Below are 20770 nucleotides of genomic sequence, written 5' to 3'. Positions count from 1 at the left end.
ACGGCGGGATCCACGGAGGAGGCGGGCGGGGCACCATCCTCTCCGCTTCTTAGTGTGGATCTGCAAGACGTGTGCAAACGCGCTGCAGAGAAACTCAATATTCCGTGGCCGACCGTAATAGCTGAGACTGCAAAGTCGCGTTATGAGGGGAAGAGGCTGCCGAGAGCTAAACGGGCAGCGAGACAACTCCTTCCAGTCTTTCCAGAGCTTCTGGAAGAGGTTTCTGTCACCTGGAAGGACAACCCTTTTACTAGTAAAATGCCCGTGCAAGGGGGATCTGCGCTCGACGTGGAGGGTATGGAGAAGCAAGGCCTTCTTCGCATGCCCCCCATGGAGCCTTTAGTTGCAGCGCATCTGCATCCAAGGCGTACGGCGGCTGCAAACCCAACGTTGCCATCAAAAGCGGACCGCTTCCAGTCAAGCATGACGGAGCGCGCTTACAAAGCAGTCGCCCTCTCAGTCCGGGCCATGAACGCCATCTCTCTGCTCACCGCATACCAGGCGGAGCTACAAGACGAGGTGTCTGCCACGCCAAGTCAGACACAGTGGGAAGAAATCTGTGTTGTCACAGATCTCTCGCTCCGTCTTCAGAGATGTGCCGTTCAGGCTGCGGGCAAGGCCATGGCCACAATGGTCATTCAGGAGAGAGGACGCTGGCTTAATTTGGCGAATCTCTCCGACAGAGAAAAGGAAGCCATCTTAGATGCACCGGTCGTCGCAGAAGGCATTTTCGGTTCAGCGCTGACACGGATGCAGAAGAGATGCGAGGAGAAGAAAAGGGATGATGAGGCCTTGCAGCTCTGCATGCCCAGAAAGACGCAAACCGCGCCCCCACCACCTCCTCGGCAGACGTTTGCGCAGGCTACAGCTCGCCCACCCCCCAGCTTTCGCATTCCTAGGCGACAGAGACCGCGTGTGAATGCAACAACGGTTCAGAGCGGCGCACCAGAGCAGAAACCCGCCTGGCCCAGAAAAAATTATCCGCCCGCGACAGCTCAGACGGTCCAGCCGGCCCCTCACCCTACCCAGGTGATGAGGAGGAAGAAAAAGGCCGTTTGAGGGGGTCTTCCTGAGGGAAGGGGGCTCACAGCCCCCCCGTTCACTTGTCCCCGACCCTCAGTTGTTCAGCGTTCAACGGAAAACGAGTTCAGTTGTTTACAGATGTTCTGTGGGGAAACCAGAGCCAAGTTGGTCCAGGGGATGCAGAGCAGTGAAGAGAACGAGAGACGATGCAGTGGTGTACACCCACCCACTAGTCACAAGCACTTTACATGCTCAAAGTTCAATAAAGTTTTCACTGTTTCCCCCACAAATGTTGCAAAACATAATGCCCCAAAAAATGTTGCAAAACACTTTGTCAGAACACAGCGTAACACCACCTCGTGGAGTCATCGCTCCGCTGAAGGTGGTGAGCCACATAAACTCTGTCCAAGCGATAAGTGTTCGCGCATGCGCAGTACAGACCACAAACCCGTTTTCAACTCGGCCATACGATGGCGCCGGAACGCTGCAAATAAACTATTGGCGAGAATGCACGCAGTCTCGTTGGGTGCTGAGAACAGTACAAAACGGTTACAGACTGCAGTTTGCAACTTCTCCCCCGCAGTTCAAGGGAATCATTTATTCTCAGGTGCGGGGAGCATTAGTACATGTTCTTCAGGAAGAGATTACCTCACTGCTGAACAAAAAGGCAATAAGAGTGGTCCCACCCGAGGAAAGTCACAATGGGTTTTACTCGAGATACTTCCTAGTCCCGAAAAAAGGGACTCGAGCTCTCCGCCCCATATTAGATCTTCGCACACTGAACAAATACCTAAGGAAGTACAAGTTCAGAATGCTCACCCATTCTACACTTCTGAAACTGGTGCGCCCAGGCGATTGGTTTACATCAATCGACCTGAAAGATGCATATTTTCACATAAAAATATATCCACCCCACAGGAAATTTCTGAGGTTTGCATTCCTTGGCGTGGCATACGAATATCTAGTCCTTCCCTTCGGCTTATCTCTCAGTCCGAGGGTATTTGTGAAATGTACAGAAGCGGCCCTAGCTCCGCTCAGGGAAAAAGGCATTCGTCTCGCTACTTACATAGACGACTGGCTGGTGACGGCTCAATCAGAGCACAAAGCGAGAGATCACACAGCCATGCTCCTAGTACATCTACAGAAACTGGGATTAAAATTAAACACCGAAAAGAGTGTTTTAGTTCCCAGACAGTCAATAACGTATCTGGGGTTGTTACTGGACTCAGTGACATTCAGAGCGCGACTGTCAGAGGGGAGAGTAATAAAATTTACGAAATGCCTGGCCGAATTTCGGAAGGGGAACAATGTTTCTTTTCGCATCTGCCTCAGACTATTAGGTCTGATGGCCTCAGCTCTAATAGTCATTCCCTTAGGCAGACTATTTATGAGAGAGTTTCAACGCTGGGTAGCTTCTCTGAGACTAGACCCGTTACGGCACTCCCGGAGGAGAGTGAGAGTGACGTCCGCCGCAGTCTTGGCACTGCGTCACTGGCGGCGCCCGTGCTTTCTGGTACAAGGGGCACCGATGGGCGTTGTCCAGACCAGGAAGGTCATAACGACGGACGCGTCGTTGTCCGGTTGGGGGGGCATTCACGAGGGCAGGGCAGTGAACGGGAGATGGGGTCCCCATCTGAGCCACTGTCACATAAACTACTTGGAAATGCTGGCCGTCTTTCTGACGTTGAAGCATTTTCTTCCTTTTCTGAAAGGACATCATGTTCTCGTGAGAACGGACAACACTACAGTTGTGGCATACATAAACAGACAGGGAGGTCTCAGATCACTCCCTTTACACATGTTGGCACGCAAACTGATTTTGTGGAGCAATGCCAGTCTTTTATCCCTGAGAGCTACACACGTACAAGGCATAATGAACCGGGGTGCGGATATGCTGTCCAGGGGAAATCCCCTTTATGGAGAGTGGAAGCTGAACACGGAAGTGGTTGGCCAAATTTGGAGCATTTTCGGCAGAGCGACAGTGGATCTGTTCGCGTCACAGGACAATGCTCAGTGCCCTCTGTTCTTCTCTCTGAAGGATCAGAGCGCGCCTCTAGGAATAGACGCACTAGCGCACGAGTGGCCTCGCGTTCTCCTGTACGCGTTCCCACCGATTGCGTTGATATCTCCAGCCCTTCACAGAGTGAGGGAGGAGGGGCTGAGAATGATACTGGTGGCTCCGCGGTGGCCGGGGAAATTTTGGCTGGCGGAGATCATACATATGCTTTACGCAGAGCCGTGGTCCCTGCCACTGCGCAGGGATCTGCTGTCACAGGCGGGGGGGGAGATATTTCATCCTCATCCAGAACGCCTGGCACTGTGGGCCTGGCCAGTGAATGGCTAAATATGAATGCAGCTGGTCTGCCAGACAGTGTCATCAGAACCATACAGAATTCCAGGGCCCTGTCCACTCGGTCACTCTACGAATGTAAATGGGGCGTGTTTGAGCGTTGGTGCGCGGCTAGACACGTAATCCCTTTTCAGTGTTCAGTGGCAGTTATCCTATCGTTTCTGCAGGATATGATAGATCAGGGTAAGGCATTCTCAACAGTAAAGGTGTTTCTTGCCGCAATATCTGCCTGTCATGTAGGTTTTGATAACAAAACTGTGGGGCAGCACCCTTTGGTATGCCGGTTTATGAAGGGTGCGCGTCGCGCTTTGCCAGTTTCGAAACCGATCTCTCCGTCATGGGATTTGGTTCTGGTGCTTGATGCGCTTTCTGTGTCTCCATTTGAGCCATTGGACAAAGCTGACCTGAAATTATTGTCGTTTAAGACGGCGCTGCTGTTAGCTTTGGCTTCAGCGAAGCGCGTAAGTGAAATTCACGCACTTTCTGTGAATTCAGCGTGTACGCAATTTATGCCAGGGGACGCAGGGGTGCTTTTGAAACCTAATCCTGTTTTTATGCCCAAAGTGGTCAATTCTATTGTTCCTCTCAAGTTAAGAGCCTTTAACCCACCGCCTTTTGCTTCAGCAGAACAGCAAAGGCTGAATACGTTGTGTCCGGTGCGTGCTCTGCGCATTTACACTGAGAGGACTAAAGTGTTCAGAGAGAGTGATCAGCTGTTTGTGTCTTGGGCGAAGCCGCGTACGGGGAAGCCGATTACTAAACAGCGTTTATCCCACTGGATAGTGGAGGCAATTTCTCTTGCATATTCCAGTAAGGGTCTTACGCCTCCGTCTGGTTTACGTGCTCATTCAACAAGAGGAATGTCAACGACATGGGCCCTCTTTAAGGGGGTCACGTTACAAGATATCTGTGAAGCGGCGAGTTGGTCCTCACCGCACACATTTGCGAGGTTCTATAAACTGGATGTTACAGCTCAAACGTTTGCACATGCCGTTTTGAGCGTTGGATCTTAAGTGTTGACCAGCCCTATATTAGTGTTTTTGGGTGGCAGGAGACTTCGAGACAGGCTATCTGGCAATACGGGAGTTAGGATATCCCATAGTGAGACACCGAAACGTATGCTTGAAAGAGAACAATAGGTTACTTGCGTAACCCCGGTTCTCTGATAGCATTAAGTGAGGTGTCTCACCAGATCACCCTCCTTGCTGTGTGAAGCGAGGAAGAGGTATGCTTGTTTTGAATGTCGTAATGACGTTGCGTCGCTCGTTTTATACCAAGAGGAGGGAGCCACTCCCTGACGCAACGTCATGACTGCCAGCCAATTGGGGCTGGCGTAATGGTATTGGGCTTCTGAGGAATACGCGGAAGGGGCGTATCCCATAGTGAGACACCTCACTTAATGCTATCAGAGAACCGGGGTTACGCAAGTAACCTATTGTTTTATGCACTGACTGCACATTGCTTCTGTTTGTGTATTGGTGTTTGCAAAGACACCGTTGTTCATAATTTAGTATTAGATATTGCCATTACGTTCTCGAATTGACCAGTGAGACCTCTTGTGTGGTCCAGGTATAACCTTAGAATCTAGATTGATGAAAGCTGGTCTATCTTAATTTGGATCATATTACATAAAGTGCTTCAGCATTTACTAGGCCTTCTCTGGACAGTGTCAGCATGCCTGTAAATTCACATAGCTGGCTCGTTAAGTACTTTGTCTCAGTTAAACTGCCTAGAAGTGGCATGCATGAAATATAGTCGTGCTTGTGAAGTTGCTGACGACAGTCTGTTTTGACACATGGCATTAAGCCACAACTCCTGCCAAGCCTCATAATATAGAGATACATGCTTGAGGTACAAAAAAAAAAGTGTAAAAACATAATACACTAAATGGTTTATAAGGGGAAGACCCCTTGGTGGTTTTTTGTTTTTTCACACATTTGGTAATGTTGTAGGTATTTGGCAAACTTCCGCAAATTAATGCAGGAAATGTGAATGTGAATGACATCCTGATTAAAAAATGTTTTTTTTTTTTTTTTTTTTTTTTTAAATAGGTACTGGCCTGGTTTGAAGAAGGAGAGGAGACCATTACAGCATTTGTGGAGCCTTTTGTTATATTACTAATTCTTATAGCCAACGCCATTGTAGGTGTCTGGCAGGTAAGTTTGGACCACATTTTCAGTTTTGCCTTATTTTATACATTTTCTGAACAAAATGATTACTAAGCGTTAATAATACAACAATATCTGTAAGGTTACTGGTTTGCACAGGTCAAAGGAGTGTTTTGATATTGACATGTTTTAATTTTGTGCAGATGTTTCACTTAAACTGATTCCAGTCTGCTAAAGACAGATTGGTCAAGTAATGTCCCATTTAATCACTAAATCCTGGTTTCCCTCTGCTATTTTCTTGTACAGTGTAGTTTGCCTTGTTATGAAAATGAAAACATGGCCGTTTTTTTCCCTGCCCTTTTCTAAAGATAGCCCTGCTGTCCCAGTGGATTCCAGCATAGAGCCAAGACCCTATTTTCTCCAGAACCTCTCACCGGCCCTGAAACTGGTGTCCCAGATTTCTCTCTAATCATTTTATTTTAGTCACCATTCATTACCCAGACTGCCCCGAGAATCCTCAGCCTTGTCCCCTCCTAGTAGTTTTCTACTATTTTAAATGGTCTCCTCAAAAGGGCACGGCAGCAGCACAGTGTTGAATGCCTTGGACCGGAGTTTTACAGATAATATTACTATATTTAAATGTAGAAAATGCTTTAAAAAGTCCAAAAAATAGGCTTTATAGTCTTGAAGTCCATGTCTGGTAGCTTTGAGGTCATCTATATACGACAGTGGATGCTTATCTTTTAACAGATACATGAAGTTTAATCATTATTTAGGGCATTTGGTTCTTTTTTTTTTCTTCTAAAAATGTATTAAATTTTTTTCAATACACTACTGCTCAAAAGTTTGGGGTTAGTTATTCAGCAAGGGTGCATTAAATTAAACAAAAGTGACAGTAAACACATTTATAATGCGTTTACAAAAGATTTTTTTCAAATAAGTGTTTTGAACTTTGAGGTTTTTCTCAAAAAAGTTAAGCAGCAAAACTATGTTCAACATTAATAATAAATGTTTCGACACTGATCTTTTGTTCCTTGGACACCATTCTGAAGGGTCATTTGACAAATTAGCTTTGCCTTCACTAATACGTTTTCAAATAACTGCAAATTCATATAATAATTTTTCAATATTACTGTTTTCTGTTCAGTGGTAGGTTTTAAACAAAAGGGACAATTTGTCCAATGTTTCCTGCTCTAGCTTTTAGCAGAAAATGTTCACAAACAAATTAAAACTAGGCTCATCATTTTAGCTGTTTTCTAAGTTATTCTTCATTTAGTTTTGCCTCACAGGATGCCTACGAGCGTTTCTCTTACATTTCTTTGGTGGATTGCTTCCCTAATGGCAGGTGTGATGTGAGATGCAAAAGGACTTATCCTCTGGCCTCTATGGCCACTTTTTCAGTCAGAGAGGAGAGCAGCAGTTGCTAGCCCAGGGCAAACTTCATTTCAGAAAGCACCAGTCCATTCCCCTTCCCTGGTAGATTTACAGGCCCATTAAACATCTGCAGCAAAGAACGGAGTCTGATTCGCATGCACAACCATTCAAAAGTTTGAGGTCAGCAAGTTTTTTTTTAATTGAATTTAATACTTTTACTCAAGGATACATTAAATGGTTCAGAAGAGACAGGAATATGTTAAAAGGTTTTATATTTTAAAGGGATAACTCACCCACAAATTAAAATGGTCATCTATTACTCGCCCTTGTTTCACTTCAAACCTGCAAGACCTCTGTTCATCTTCGGAACACAAATTAAGATATTTTTTATAAAATCAGAGCTCTCTGACCCTCCATAGATCGCAAGGTTACTACCATGATCAAGGTCCAGAAACGTAGTAAGGACATTGTTAAATTGACCATATAACATCAGGGGTTCAACCGTAATTTGATGTGATTGTGGAGAGTGTAATGATGCATGTGCTTATGCTTCATGTAAACAACACATGCGCATGGCACTGCTGCTTGCATGCTTTGTTTACACGAACCGAAAGCGAGCAAATACGTCATGATACTCTCTCTACAATGGCATTGCACCGCTGCAGACGGGATGAGGAGCAGAAGAATTGCTCTAAGTCGTTATTTTAGTTTTCTTTGCGCACAAAGTATTCTCTTATTTTTGTAAAATTATGTGTGAACCACTGATGTCACATGGACTATTTAAACGATGTCCTTAGTATGTAATTATATCTTGATCGTGGTAGTGACTTTGCTGTCTATGCAGGGTCTTAGAGCTCTTGGGTTTTATCAAAAATATCACAATTTGTGTTCTGGGTTAGGAACAACATTAGTGTGAGTAATTAAAGGGTTAGATCACCCCAAAATTAAAATTATACTGTTTTATGTACCCCTCGAAGCATCCTAGGTGTATATGACGTTCTTCTTTCAGACTGATCCAGTCAGAGTTATATAATAAATTATCCTGGCTATTCCAAGCTCTATCATTGTAGTCAGCGGGTGTTGCAGTTGAACACAAGTCGACAAATAAAGCTTGTGCATTCATAATAAAAAAGTGCTGCAGACGGCTCCACAGTTTTTTAAGAAAAATATACATATTTCAAATGTAATAAACATTTTTGTCTCACTTATGACTGTCTGAGCTTTATTTGACAGCTTGTGGACTTTTTAACTGCAGCACCGCTGACTGCAATGATAGAGCTTGAAAAACCAGGATAATTTTTAATATAACTGACTGGATTCGTCTGAAAGAAGAAAGTCATATACACCTAAGATGCTTTGAGACTGAGTAAAACACAAGCTAATTTCATTTTTGGCTGAACTAACTAACCCTGTAATGACAATTCATTTTTAGGGGGGTGAACTAACCCTTTAAATAAATGCTATGGTTTAAGAATTCTCAAAAGATCACAAATGTATGCAAAAAGGAATCCTACCGACCCCTCACTTTTGAATGATACAGTACATTGTGTCTGTTTATTTTTGTCAACTATTTTTAGCACTGTAAACAAAATATTATTCTTTAGTGGTTTATTTCTTTGCCACATGGACTTAGAGTACTGACTATATGAATGAAAAGCATTTCATGAATTATTCCACTGATTTTAATGTCTTTTGGCAATCACTTTAATCGGAATCAAAATTTTGGCAGAACACATGTTGGAAAGACTCCATGCTTGAAAGCAGTGTATTCTTGAGGCGGTGCGCTCTACTTCTTCATTGATGTCTGAATCAAAAGTGTTCTTACAGAGTTAGATTGGCCTTCCTCCTTTCAGTTCTGCTCATTTTAACTGTGAAATGAGGATCATGAGGGCTCGTGGGCCAAATTGTTTGACACTAGCCCTTTTCACACTGCGATTCCGGAAAATACACTGGTAATGTTTCCCGGCAATTGTTCCCGGGTTGCTAGATTTTGCAGTTTCACACTGCCAGTGATTACCCGGAATGTGCGTGCGTTTACACACAACCCATAAAGGTCCCGTAAAGACATGTGACATCAAAGACCTTTCACTTAAGCTAGCGAACGATCTCAGATTCAGTGCGAAAAGTGAGGAACTAACTGATCTCTGCTTCATTACAGTTTGCACACATTTTTTTCATCGCGAACATTGATATGCCTTCAAAACACCTGGTAAAATAGTCACTACGACACACCCTTTACGGCATTAGTTTTGGCTTTTGCTCACACAGCGCCAGTTCCCAGGACTGAAACATAGGACTGAACCCGGCAATGTTACTAGGTCCCCGATCCGGGATCAATCCCAGGAGGTGTTTGCATTCACACTCTGCTTTATTTCTCATCATTAACATGATGCACATGAGTCATTTCTGTCTATTTATAAGCTACCTGAATATTATCAAAGATGCCCTGAACTGTGGTTAGAATGATTTCAATGTTATGTACCTAAAGTTGCTTATTAGAGAAGCGATACCGATCTGCCTTTTGTGGCTTGTGTATTTATAGCTTATTGCCTTAAATGTCTTGGTGACCACAACCTTTCCCCCTTAATTTGTCTGGGTCTGGACCTTGAAACAGTTTTTTCTCCCTTAGGCACACTAGTTTTGTTTCTTTGACATAATACTCTGTGTTCCCATCATGCAAGAGAAGCCACAGAAAGTCTGCTGCCAAATGCTCTGCCAAGCAGGCTACCACTATTAGTAATTGTGCCCCAAGGGATTAATTGTGCGGAAAGCATAAGGTCGCCTCAAATGCAGCGGTTTACTTCAGAATAAGCACTAGAGGTCAGTGCCTCTTATAGTGAGGTGAGCCGATGTGGCACTGGTTTATTTTTTGCGTTTCAAGGATGCCACTGAATTGAGCTTTGCAGATTTGTATTTTGAACAGCTATATTCTACTATATGAAAGCGTTTGGCTAATTTTGTTTTGGCTATTATTAATAAAATTGGAGTCTTAGTTCTCAGCTCCATTTATCGCATATTTGATTCCTTTCAAGATTTGTCTTAAGTATAGAAATTGTAGAAGTGTTTTGTATAGCCTATTTATGTGCAGAAATTCTACTTTTAAGAATTGTTATTGACCGTGGTTTTTCAATCTTTATAATGAGAAAGACCTCCAAATATGATTATCCAATTTGTGAGGAACCCTATCAGTGTGAGGAAAAACTAAATGCTTTAAATTAAAAATTGTCTGTGCATACATATGATGTATATATTTTTTAATTCATTTAAACTGTGATATGATCTTTCAGAAATCATTCAAATATGCCGATTTGATGCTTAAGAAACTTTTCTTAACTATGATTTAAATAGTTGAGCTGCTTGTTTTTTGTGGAAACCGTGATGCATTTTCTCAGGATTCTTTGATTTAAATTAACAGTATTTATTTGAAATTGACATAAGTTTATGTGTCTTGCTGAAGAAAAATTAGTATATTACATTTTATTATTATTTTTTTCTCTGAATGTTTCTGTGGACCCCCTTGCAGCCCTTTTACCCTAGTTTGAAAACCCCTGATATAAACATGTTCTTATGCTTTCCTATGTCTAAAAGGATGTCCCAGAAATATGAAAATGTCTAATTTCCATTTCCATTATGCTTGCAGGAGAGAAATGCAGAAAATGCCATTGAGGCCCTCAAGGAGTATGAGCCCGAGATGGGCAAGGTCTATCGCCAGGACAGGAAGACCGTACAGAGGATCAAAGCCAGGGACATCGTACCCGGGGACATTGTGGAAGTTGCTGGTAAGAATTTCAACTAAGTGACTATTTTTTATGTTAAATTCAGCCTAGGTGAGTGGTGAAGTCTTAGCAGCAGTGGGAACTTATCAGCAACAGGTGTAAAGCAGCCAGTGCCATCATCCATATGGTACGGCTGCTGTGTTAACAGGTTGGTTTCCCAGTGGTTTAGGCTTACAGTGACACACTCTCTCTGAACCTTTGTGTGTGATCACACGGTTGCCTCTGGAGAGGTTGTGTTTCATGAGTTTTGCAGTAAAGACTTCCAAGAGAGTACCAATAAGAGATCTGCTGGTACTTCAAGAAAACACACTGAATTAACAAGTTGCTTTGTCAATTTCATTTTCCACTAATTGCCACAAATGTGAAATTAATGGATGGTGTTGCTTTGTAATGGTTGAGAAATGAGAGAGAATGTTGTTGTTTTTTGTTCCCTTCATTTTATTTATTTATTTTTTACTATGTGACTTATGTGGCATTAGTTTCACAATTTTCTGTTACTAACATATTTCCTATTAAAACAGGAAGTTGAAGATGATTCTTACCAAGTCTGTATTAATTTGATACAAGATACAGTAAAACATTTTTAAATGTGAAGTTTATTTTTTATTTTTTTTGTATTTTAAAATGCATTTTATTCAACTGATGGTAAAGCTGAATTTTCAGCGTCTTCAGTGTCACATGATCCTCTAGAAATCATTCTAATATGATGATTTGCTGCTTAAGAAGCAGTTCTAGACATTTCAGGATTCTTTGAATATAAAGTTTAAAAGAACAGCATTAATATGGTTTATTTGGAATATTTTGTAACTTGGTAAATGTTGACACTTTTGAAAGCATCCTTGCTAAATAAATTTCTCTTAAAGTTGCTTAAAAAATCTTAAGTTAAAATTTAGAAAATGCCTTCAAAATAATAATAATCAGAAAAAAAAAAACACATTTTCAACCATTATTTGTTTGGAAAAATATTTGCCACTATTTCTACTTAAAGGTAGGAAGGGTTTATGATTTAGTTTATTTTTTTATTATTATTATTAGGCAATAGTTTGCATAATGCAAGATGAGTCGCCAGTATTTTTTATCTATTTTCCTGGAAGAGTACTACTGTAAAGGTCGTGTACTTTGTAATTTGGTTAACTTTTAGAGTTAAGAGTTCCCACGTGAATAGGGATTATCAGGAGTGCCCCTTGCTCTATATATTGCGTCATGTACAGCCACGTCTCATTGCTCACTGGAATAGATCACTAGGTGCTTCCTTATTGCTTCACTTATAGTGTTTCACCAATTGGCCGGCTGTTAAGACTCTTTCATCTAGTGTGCAAGTAGCAGTTCACCGTGACCAAGCTATTACCAAAACACTTCATCATAAGTGCATAAGAGATTGTCATTTTTGTTTCAGGCCCGCACACTCAGTTTATGCTGTGCGCATGTGTAACCTTTATATTACCGCATGTTTGCTCAAAAGCTTCAGGTGGAGTTAAATAGCTGCTTAGTCATGAGGTGAAAGGGGTAGTGCTACATGATACAGCAGAGCCCCCATCAGCAGGATGGGGAATGGAGAAGCGAATGTTCTCGGGGCTCTGACTAATGCCCTGCAGTAATGCAACCAGGTGATTGTACCAGTTACATAACCTGTGAGGTGTGCCTAAACGAATGGGTCATGCAAAATTAAACGCTCCACAGTACTTCTTTGGGGGTGCTGGAGTTGCTCAGGATACATCTAAGGGATGATATTAAAGATGCTTTTTGCAGAAGCTTGGCTTCAGACAAAAAAAAAACTAAACAAAAAAACTATGCTGCTAAAAAAAACAACAACTTTAGGAGCCCCATTTGCGACCATTTTTTTTCTGAAACCCATTTTCCCTTAAAGGCTTAAATCCAAGGCACTTTAGGAAGGAAGTATATTTTACTATGTTACTTGGGGTTTAGGTACTGTTGTCCTGCATGAGCTGCATCACTCTACAACACAGTTTCTACTTGCTACTGCAGTCAGAGATGGGGAGAGAGAACTGCATTCCTTTTTCTCCTGGTGAAGGGGAGAGAGAGGACATAAAGGGGTCTGGTTCTCTAAAACTCCTTTGTGGCAGGGATAAAGCTGGGTAAATGGATTTGGGTTAACCCTTTGTGCATGGAGGCAAACAATGTAGTGAATAGATGGTGTTGAAGTGAGCGAAGGAAGGTGACTGCAGGGTGGAAAGAAAGTCTCGTGAGTGGAATGTTAAGTGTTCATCTAGAGACAGCCGATGTGCAGCTTTGCCATCAAGAGACACCAGAGCTCACAGCTGATTTTGAGTGAATTTTCAGCATCCACGTGCATCCTCCAGACTCCGCTCAGAGGTCGCCGAACTGTCCTTCAGCAGATGGTGCAGTGATGTTTGAAAAGCGATGATCCCCTGTTCCCTCATGAGGTCTGCGTGACGTATCTTCAATCAAACCCACAGGGCTTGGAATGTGATGCAACCGCATGACGCAGGGAAATAAAAATGTTTACATGCACTTCAATTTCAGTCAAGCTAAGGAAATAATTTGTCCCTTTAAAATGTCATATATATATATATATATAACATCAGTGTAGTGGGACATCAGCCAAGGAGACAAATTGCATGAGGATGCTGGGGGATGGGGAGAAGTGTAGACCTAGTCCCTGTTTGACCCAAAATAGTGCAGTACGGCACAATGCTGATGCAACCCACTTGAGGAATTGACCTTAAAAAGGTGTAATGGAAAGCATTAGAAACATTATCCAACTGCCTTTGCCACATGCTAACCACTACAGTGTGATTGCAGATCACGTCGGAGGGAAAGTGACAAGCAGCCAGTGTAGACTAACCTGTGGTTTTATATTCATTGTATTACTTCCTGTACACAATTTATGTCGTCTTCCTCTCAGCGACGCACTTGTTTTGTGTCCTCCATGAATGAATATTGTTTCCTTTGCTATGGTTACGGCTCTGACTCATGGGAATCTTCCTTAGAAATACTAAATCGAGGTTGCTCTGCAGTCACTCAGGTTGGGTGTTTCATTGTGCATAAAACTCTGTGACATGACCTTACTGCAGGCCTGGAGCCTAAACAACCACCAAAGAGCATGAATGAAGGACCGAGACAGGATGTTCATTTAAGAGTTGACCAGTTTTGACGAGATAAATAATCAGTGAGCCAAACTTTTTTTTTTTTTTTTTTTTTTTTTTTTTTTTATCTTTCCTAGTGTTTGAAGGGGAGGTGTTCTGCTCTTTGTCTTCTTTTGCTGTCCACCCTATCAGTCCCATCGGCAACAGTGGGAACAGGCTTTTGGAGGACAAGTTGTCTGTATGACAGGGAGCATATCCGGCCCTGTGTGTTTACGTAATTGGGTTGTCACTGCACTTGTGGCTTCTCAATGTTGGTTCCCTTGAAAAGAGCCCCCAAGGGAGCTCCAGCAAATTAAGCTAGTATAGAGCGTTCTTTACACAAGCCAGCCAAAGACAATCCGGGACAATGCGAGGATGTTCCCTTTGAAGAAGGGATTAGACCTCCCTAGAGTTTGCTTACTAATGCCGCTTTTCCACTGTACGGTACAGCACAGTACGGTTCACTTTTGGGGGGTTTCCCTGCTGGTACAGTTCCTGGTACCTCTTTTCAGTTCCAAGTTAACCGTACTATTACCAAAACGTGACCTGTAAACTCTGATCACTGATTGGTTGGAGAGAACCGTTGCAAACTGCATCACTGAACTTGCGACAGAGACGCAACAGAACTAGCTAGATTTAAATCGGCACAGCCAGCGAAAGATAGAACGTAACTGTTTTGAATGAGCACAACCAAAAAATGGCTGTTTCATGGTCTATTGAGGAAGTACAGATGTTAAACATTGATAAGCTGAGAGACAGATGCAGTGAGAGCTTTGATGGGGCGACGCAGAATGAAAAAGTTTTTCAGTTGCGGTAGTTGAGGCGGCGCAACTATAACAACGTGAATAATCCCACCCACTCTAAAGAGGTACTAAACTGCACTGGAAGCGCAAACAGAGTCGAGCCATGCCCTGCCGTACTGAGCCGAGTCGAGTCATTCCACGCAGTGAAAAAGCTCCATAACATGTTAGTGGTCAAGATGTCGGGTCAAGCTGTTGGGGGTTTGGTGCTTTGCTCAAGGGCACCTCAGTTGTGGTATTGAAGGTGGGAGAGAGTGCTGTACATTCACTACCTCCACCTACGATCCCTGTTGGTATAAGATTCGAACCTGCAACCTTTGGGTTACGAGTTCTACTCTTGTGCAGTTTTTAACTTTGAGTCTTTGCCAATAACCAGTGTTTTTAAAATATTAAACAGTCTTTAAAAAAAAATTCTACAATCTATTCCTACAAGACTTTCGCTCCTTGTCTATCTAAAAGTAGGTTACCCTGTTACATGACCTTTTTCTAACTTAGGCTATATAACTGGATTATGTTCCACATTCTTTAGTTTAGTTGAGGGGCATTTTGAATTTGTATTTAAAAAAAATTGGATCATAGTTTTTATTTTTAATACCTCTTAGAGTGGAATTGAGTGCACTTCATCATCTAAGTGTGTGGTGAATAAATCTAATTAAACGTTCAGTTGCAATACATGTAATATATTGCACAAAATGTGATATGTCAACTATTTATAGTTTGTAAGTATCTCTACATTCTATGCACTAACAGTCTCATCTAAAACAAAATCTGTTTACGTTGTGTTAGCTTGACCATGCACCATATCAAAATAGCTTTTCCATTTTAGGACGTGTTTGGTGTTGTTCTGATACCACTACTCATACCTTCCAGTCCATTAAAAGGGGCATAGAGGCCTATCAGTACGCTTGCATTTTGGTGAAAACTTAGTCCAGAAAAGGCAAAGCATCCAGGACCTTATCCTCAGGTTATTTGAAGTTCTTTCCACCTAGAACATCCTGTGAAAAGATTCTTCGTCATTGCCTGGCCTTTCATAAACATGATTTACACGTCAAGCACTCGATTCAAACGGACACCATCTCAAATGACTAATAAACGTCAAGTGTTTTTAGCGAGCTCAAGTATCTGCCGTCTTGCTCATTAAGAGATTTGTTTGGAAAAGATTTAAGGTATTTACATTTGCTCTTTTCCTAGTAGCAATTACTAAACCCCCCTCTGTTTGTGGAAAGAGTGAAGCGCAGTCTATTTTTGTGCACATACAAGTCAAACAAGAACGTTTTTAAGCTTTTTGATGCTGTTCATTAACCTCTTCACTGTAGGTCCTGTCCAGAAAAATGTTGTTAGAGGCTTTTCTCAAATATAGCTACCAGGTGCTGGCGGTCTGCAGATTGACAACAGTGTCTGTAGATGCTGAGATGATCCTAATGTGTGACTTCAAAAGGCCTGGATGAGATGAAGCATTGCCATAATTCTTAGGATATTTTGTTTTGTAAAGCTTGCTTAAAGGGGGGGTGAAATGCTATTTCATGCATACTGAGTTTTTTACACTGTTAAAGAGTTGGATTCCCATGCTAAACATGGACAAAGTTTCAAAAATTAAGTTGTACGTTTGAAGGAGTATTTCTGTTCCAAAAATACTCCTTCCGGTTTGTCAAAAGTTTCGGAAAGTTTTTTTCGAGTATGGCTCTGTGTGACGTTAGATGGAGCGGGATTTCGTTATATGGGTCCTGAGGGCACGTCTGCCGGAAGAGCGCATGCTCCCGTATAGCACAGCACTGAGAGCACAACAGACTTCACTGATCAGAGCGAGAGCGTCGCGAAATGTCACAAAAGGAATGTGTTTTTGGTTGCCAGGGCAAGACAACCCTGCACAGATTACCAAAGAAAAACAGCATTAAGGGACCAGTGGATGGAGTTTATTTTTACAGAGCATCAACGGAGTTGTGCAAGTGTTTGTGTTTGTTCCCTGCTTTTCGAAAATGCTTGTTTTACAAACAAGGCCCAGTTTGACGACGGATTTGCGTATCGTTTATTTCTTAAGGATGATGCAATCCCAACGAAAAAGGGTCACGATTGTGTGTTGGAACCACAGGCGGTGAGTAAAACTGCTTAAAATATCTCTGCCTCCTTGTTAGTGCGTCCGCCTCCCATCTGAGACCCGGGTTCGAGCCCCGCTCGGAGCGAGTCGTTGCTGCTGCTGCTCTCGTTCAGTTTCAGCCTCGGGATCTGATTCTGGATCATAAATAAACGGCTGAATCTGACTGTTAGTCATGGTTTGTTTTGGGTGATGGTTTTTTCCTCAAGGTAAAGTCACAGCTTCCAAACGCTCTCAACGCAAAAGCCTACTGGTGCTCGTGATTCTTTAGCTCCGCCCCACACGTCACGCCTCCAGTCGGTCATGTTTTTCCAGGAAAAAACGGTACAGACTATCTTTCTCTTATGAATATAATAAAACTAAAGACTTTTTGGAGTTATGAAGGATGCAGTACTACTCTATAGGTACTCAAGATTAACAGGATATTGAGTGAAAACGAGCATTTCACCCCCCCTTTTAGAACTTAGGAAGTGCGCCCTGAAAGGTTTCTGAAAAAAACTGTTGAAATTTAAACCCATGACAACATGGTTTGTACTGTTTTCTTTTTAGAGGAGTGGTGTATTTTTGGCCTTCATTTCATCCTTTGAAAGCAAAGTCAATTGCCAAGCCATTAGGTGTAAAGCCGATACTTGAGATTCAAGAGCTTCTTTCTTGGAGGTTCATGGTTTGGACTTGACATTTGAAAGTGTAGTGGCACCTTTACTGTCATCTGTGGTACTGCTGTTTTGCTTTGCTTGTACCTTTCTTCTGAAGTGTTCTGGCTCTTTTATTTCGGAATATAAATTTGGAACACCCTGACCATGTTAGTTTTTTTCTCTGGCGTTTGTTCACTGCAAGCACTGGATTTATCTCCATCTAACAGCATGTTTTTGTTTCCTTTTAGTGGGTGACAAAGTTCCTGCTGACATTCGCTTGACTTCAATCAAGTCAACAACCCTGAGGGTGGACCAGTCCATTCTAACAGGTGAGAACAATGGTTTTATTAATCCAAGTTGGCTTTTTGAAGGTGATGCAGGTGAAAAAAGTTTTATCAGCAACAGGATACATCACATGTTTTATAAATAAAGAAACCCACATAGCATTTAAATAAATTTAGAATGTTTAAACACTACAAATTCTACATTCAAAATTTTAAAAATACTTCACTTTCCTCTAGCAGTCTATATGTGTCTTAGAAATTTGTATTCTTAGTTTGTACTGAATTGAGTTTAATATATATTGTTATGCTCAAATATCTTTCATAATGTGAATATCTGCCTAGAGTTCACTAAACTTAGTAAAAGGCAGACCTTCTACTGGTGCTTGCATTTGTCCTGGATTTGCATGAACAAGATTTAAAGTAAAGTGCATATGCATATACCATTCGTTGTTTTGTTTGTTAATTTGACTTTGTCAAAGAAAATGTGACTTTAAAGAAAGTATTTTTCTACCCAGATTTTATTTTAGCAGCCTTTATAATACTTATATATATTCCACAGCATCTTTTTATCTAATCGCAAAACTTAAAAGGTTAAATAAAGTTTCAGCAAATTGAGGAGCACCGATGTTCAATTGAACAGTGGTGCGCGAAACATTGCCACAGTAACCCACCTTATAAAGTCAGTTCAGTAGTTGATTTGAGGTGGAAAAATAAGGTTTGTCTTTTTTTTTTTTTTTTTTCTGAGAAGGTTCAGTGCTGCTTATTTTAAAGGGAGGTCAGCTGTGCACAGTTTCTGCAGTCCAGTAAGGGGGAAAGACAGTAAGCAAGTGTTCTTGGAGGAGTCAGGTCTTGCTTCACTGCCTTAATTGGTAATGGTCCGTTTGACTTCTCCACATCTTTTAGATGCCCCATCCATGGCTGTTTTTTGTTGGGATTCTTTGCCATCCTGACCAGTACTGAACTGTTTAAGCAATTACACACACGCCCGTCAAGGATTAAATTTGGCCTCCTGCCTGATGAACTGCTATCCTCTTGTACTACTCTAAGCTTAGAGGGCAGTCAGGTGGTAGTAGTGGAATTTTGATTTTACCATCTTGTCATCTGTATCTTCACAGGAGAATCTGTGTCAGTAATCAAGCACACAGACCCTGTCCCTGACCCTCGTGCTGTGAACCAGGACAAGAAGAACATGCTCTTCTCTGTAAGTCACACCTCTGATGATGACTGCCGTCCGCTTATTATTTGTGGTGCTTTGTCCAGATGTAAGAAATTTGTATTCCAGATTTTAAAAATTAGGTTGAAAGTGGTGAGCCAATGTTTATTTTTGTTACAGCTCATAATGAACAAAATTAAAACATGTACTCTGTTGTCTAAAATAAAAACGAAAACTGTTCAAAACTAATGCTACAGGCATCAAAACATTTGGATACAAATGTAAAAGTTACATTTAAACACTTATTAAGTTATTAATGCTTTAAAGAAAAACTATAAATGATGGCAAAGGTAATCTACAAATAAATATAAAGCAAACAAGGGTAACACTTTAGAATAGGTAACAGTTGTTAACTATTAACTAAGACATTTCTCTCAATAAATCCTTAATTTGCTGCTTATTAATAGTTAGTAAGGTTTAGGTGTTGGGTAAGATTAGGGATGTAGAATAAGGCTTTAATATGTTATTAATTAGCACTAATACATTGCTAATATTCTAGTAATATGCATGCTTACAAGCAATTAATAGGTGTTACCTATTCTGAAGTGTTACCCAAACAAGCATTCACGGTGAAATATCCAATACTGGTAGATTCCTATTTAATTTAAAATCTTGAATATTGTGTGGTTTGTGCATCTTTATCTGCATGGTTTAGGAAAGTCACTAGTAAACTTAAAGGAGATGTTAGGTTGTTTATATTCGGTATGATCATAATTTGTAGCTCTAAAACACCCCTTTGACTTCATTCTTACAGGGTACCAACATTGCTGCAGGCAAAGCAGTGGGTGTAGTGGTTGCCACGGGCGTGAACACCGAAATCGGCAAAATCCGTGATGAGATGGCAGCCACAGAGCAGGAGCGCACGCCGCTGCAGCAGAAACTGGATGAGTTCGGCCAGCAGCTCTCCAAGGTCATCTCTCTCATCTGCATCGCCGTTTGGATGATCAACATCGGACACTTCAACGATCCCGTTCACGGCGGCTCGTGGATCCGCGGGGCCGTGTACTACTTTAAGATCGCTGTCGCACTGGCCGTGGCCGCCATCCCCGAAGGCCTGCCCGCCGTCATCACCACCTGTCTGGCTCTGGGCACCCGTCGCATGGCCAAGAAGAATGCCATCGTACGCTCTCTGCCCTCGGTGGAGACCCTCGGCTGCACCTCGGTCATCTGCTCGGACAAGACCGGCACACTGACCACCAACCAGATGTCCGTTTGCAGGGTAAGAATGCTGGGGATGTTCCAGCTTCAGGGCTCATCAAAGAGAAAAATAATCACTTACAACCCCCGGCTATTACAAATTGCATTTAGGCCATAATTTCAATCCTTGGCAACAGTGAGTCTGTTATTGTTTAGAAATTTGCGGGCTGGGGTTCAGCCAAGAACCAAGAGCAATATTACTTCAGAAAATTGGCTCGAATACTCATTAAAAAAAAAAGACACTTTCATGATTTAAAGCCGTGGGAAAACTATTAAACTGCAGCTTTGATATTGGCATGATTAATAATTTGGTTTTATCTTTGCGTTCCTCATGACCTTTTGTTGGACCACCCCAGTTGGCTTTTTGATTCTCTTTTATGTTGTTTTCCTGTTTGACAGGATTCCTTTCCAAGATTTATTTTATTCTCTCCCCCTCATCCTGTACTTTTCTCCTCTCAACTTTTGTCTTCCCCCTCATCTGTTCTTCTCTCTCCGTTCTTTTCCACCTTTCCTGTGAGAGCTGATCAGTATGCAGTAGTCACTTACTTGCGGTAGTGTTGCATAACTGACCTAGTGTGTGAGATCTGTCTGTGATCCACAGCAGCTCCTTCGCTGTGGGCTGTACTGTACATGCATACAAGCCGAATGTGTGGCGCTGCTGATTTCAATCAGTTTTCTGCCTTATAAATGTTGAAATTCGTACCAGACTAGTTTTTATTCTCAATAGAGATGATTTCTGTGAATGCTGGGGATGTGGCTGAACCAAAATAATCTTTACCCTAAATGTCCCATTTGCCTCGACTGTCTAAAA

General features: G+C 42.0%; 1 protein-coding gene across 1 annotated transcript in view; it reads left to right on the top strand.

The window, feature by feature from the left end:
• atp2a2b (ATPase sarcoplasmic/endoplasmic reticulum Ca2+ transporting 2b) overlaps window positions 1-20770 on the top strand; it is a 33776-nt gene that overhangs the window by 4251 nt on the left and 8755 nt on the right. The window contains exons 4-8 of the mRNA XM_026196309.1: window positions 5425-5529; window positions 10496-10634; window positions 17514-17594; window positions 18665-18750; window positions 19517-19981. Of these exons, the coding sequence (XP_026052094.1) occupies window positions 5425-5529; window positions 10496-10634; window positions 17514-17594; window positions 18665-18750; window positions 19517-19981 (876 nt within the window). The remainder of the gene's footprint in view (window positions 1-5424; window positions 5530-10495; window positions 10635-17513; window positions 17595-18664; window positions 18751-19516; window positions 19982-20770) is intronic.

This window comes from Carassius auratus, chromosome 21, assembly GCF_003368295.1.
Source record: "Carassius auratus strain Wakin chromosome 21, ASM336829v1, whole genome shotgun sequence".
NCBI classification, from domain to species: domain Eukaryota; kingdom Metazoa; phylum Chordata; class Actinopteri; order Cypriniformes; family Cyprinidae; genus Carassius; species Carassius auratus.
This window is presented reverse-complemented; position numbering and strand designations above follow the sequence as displayed.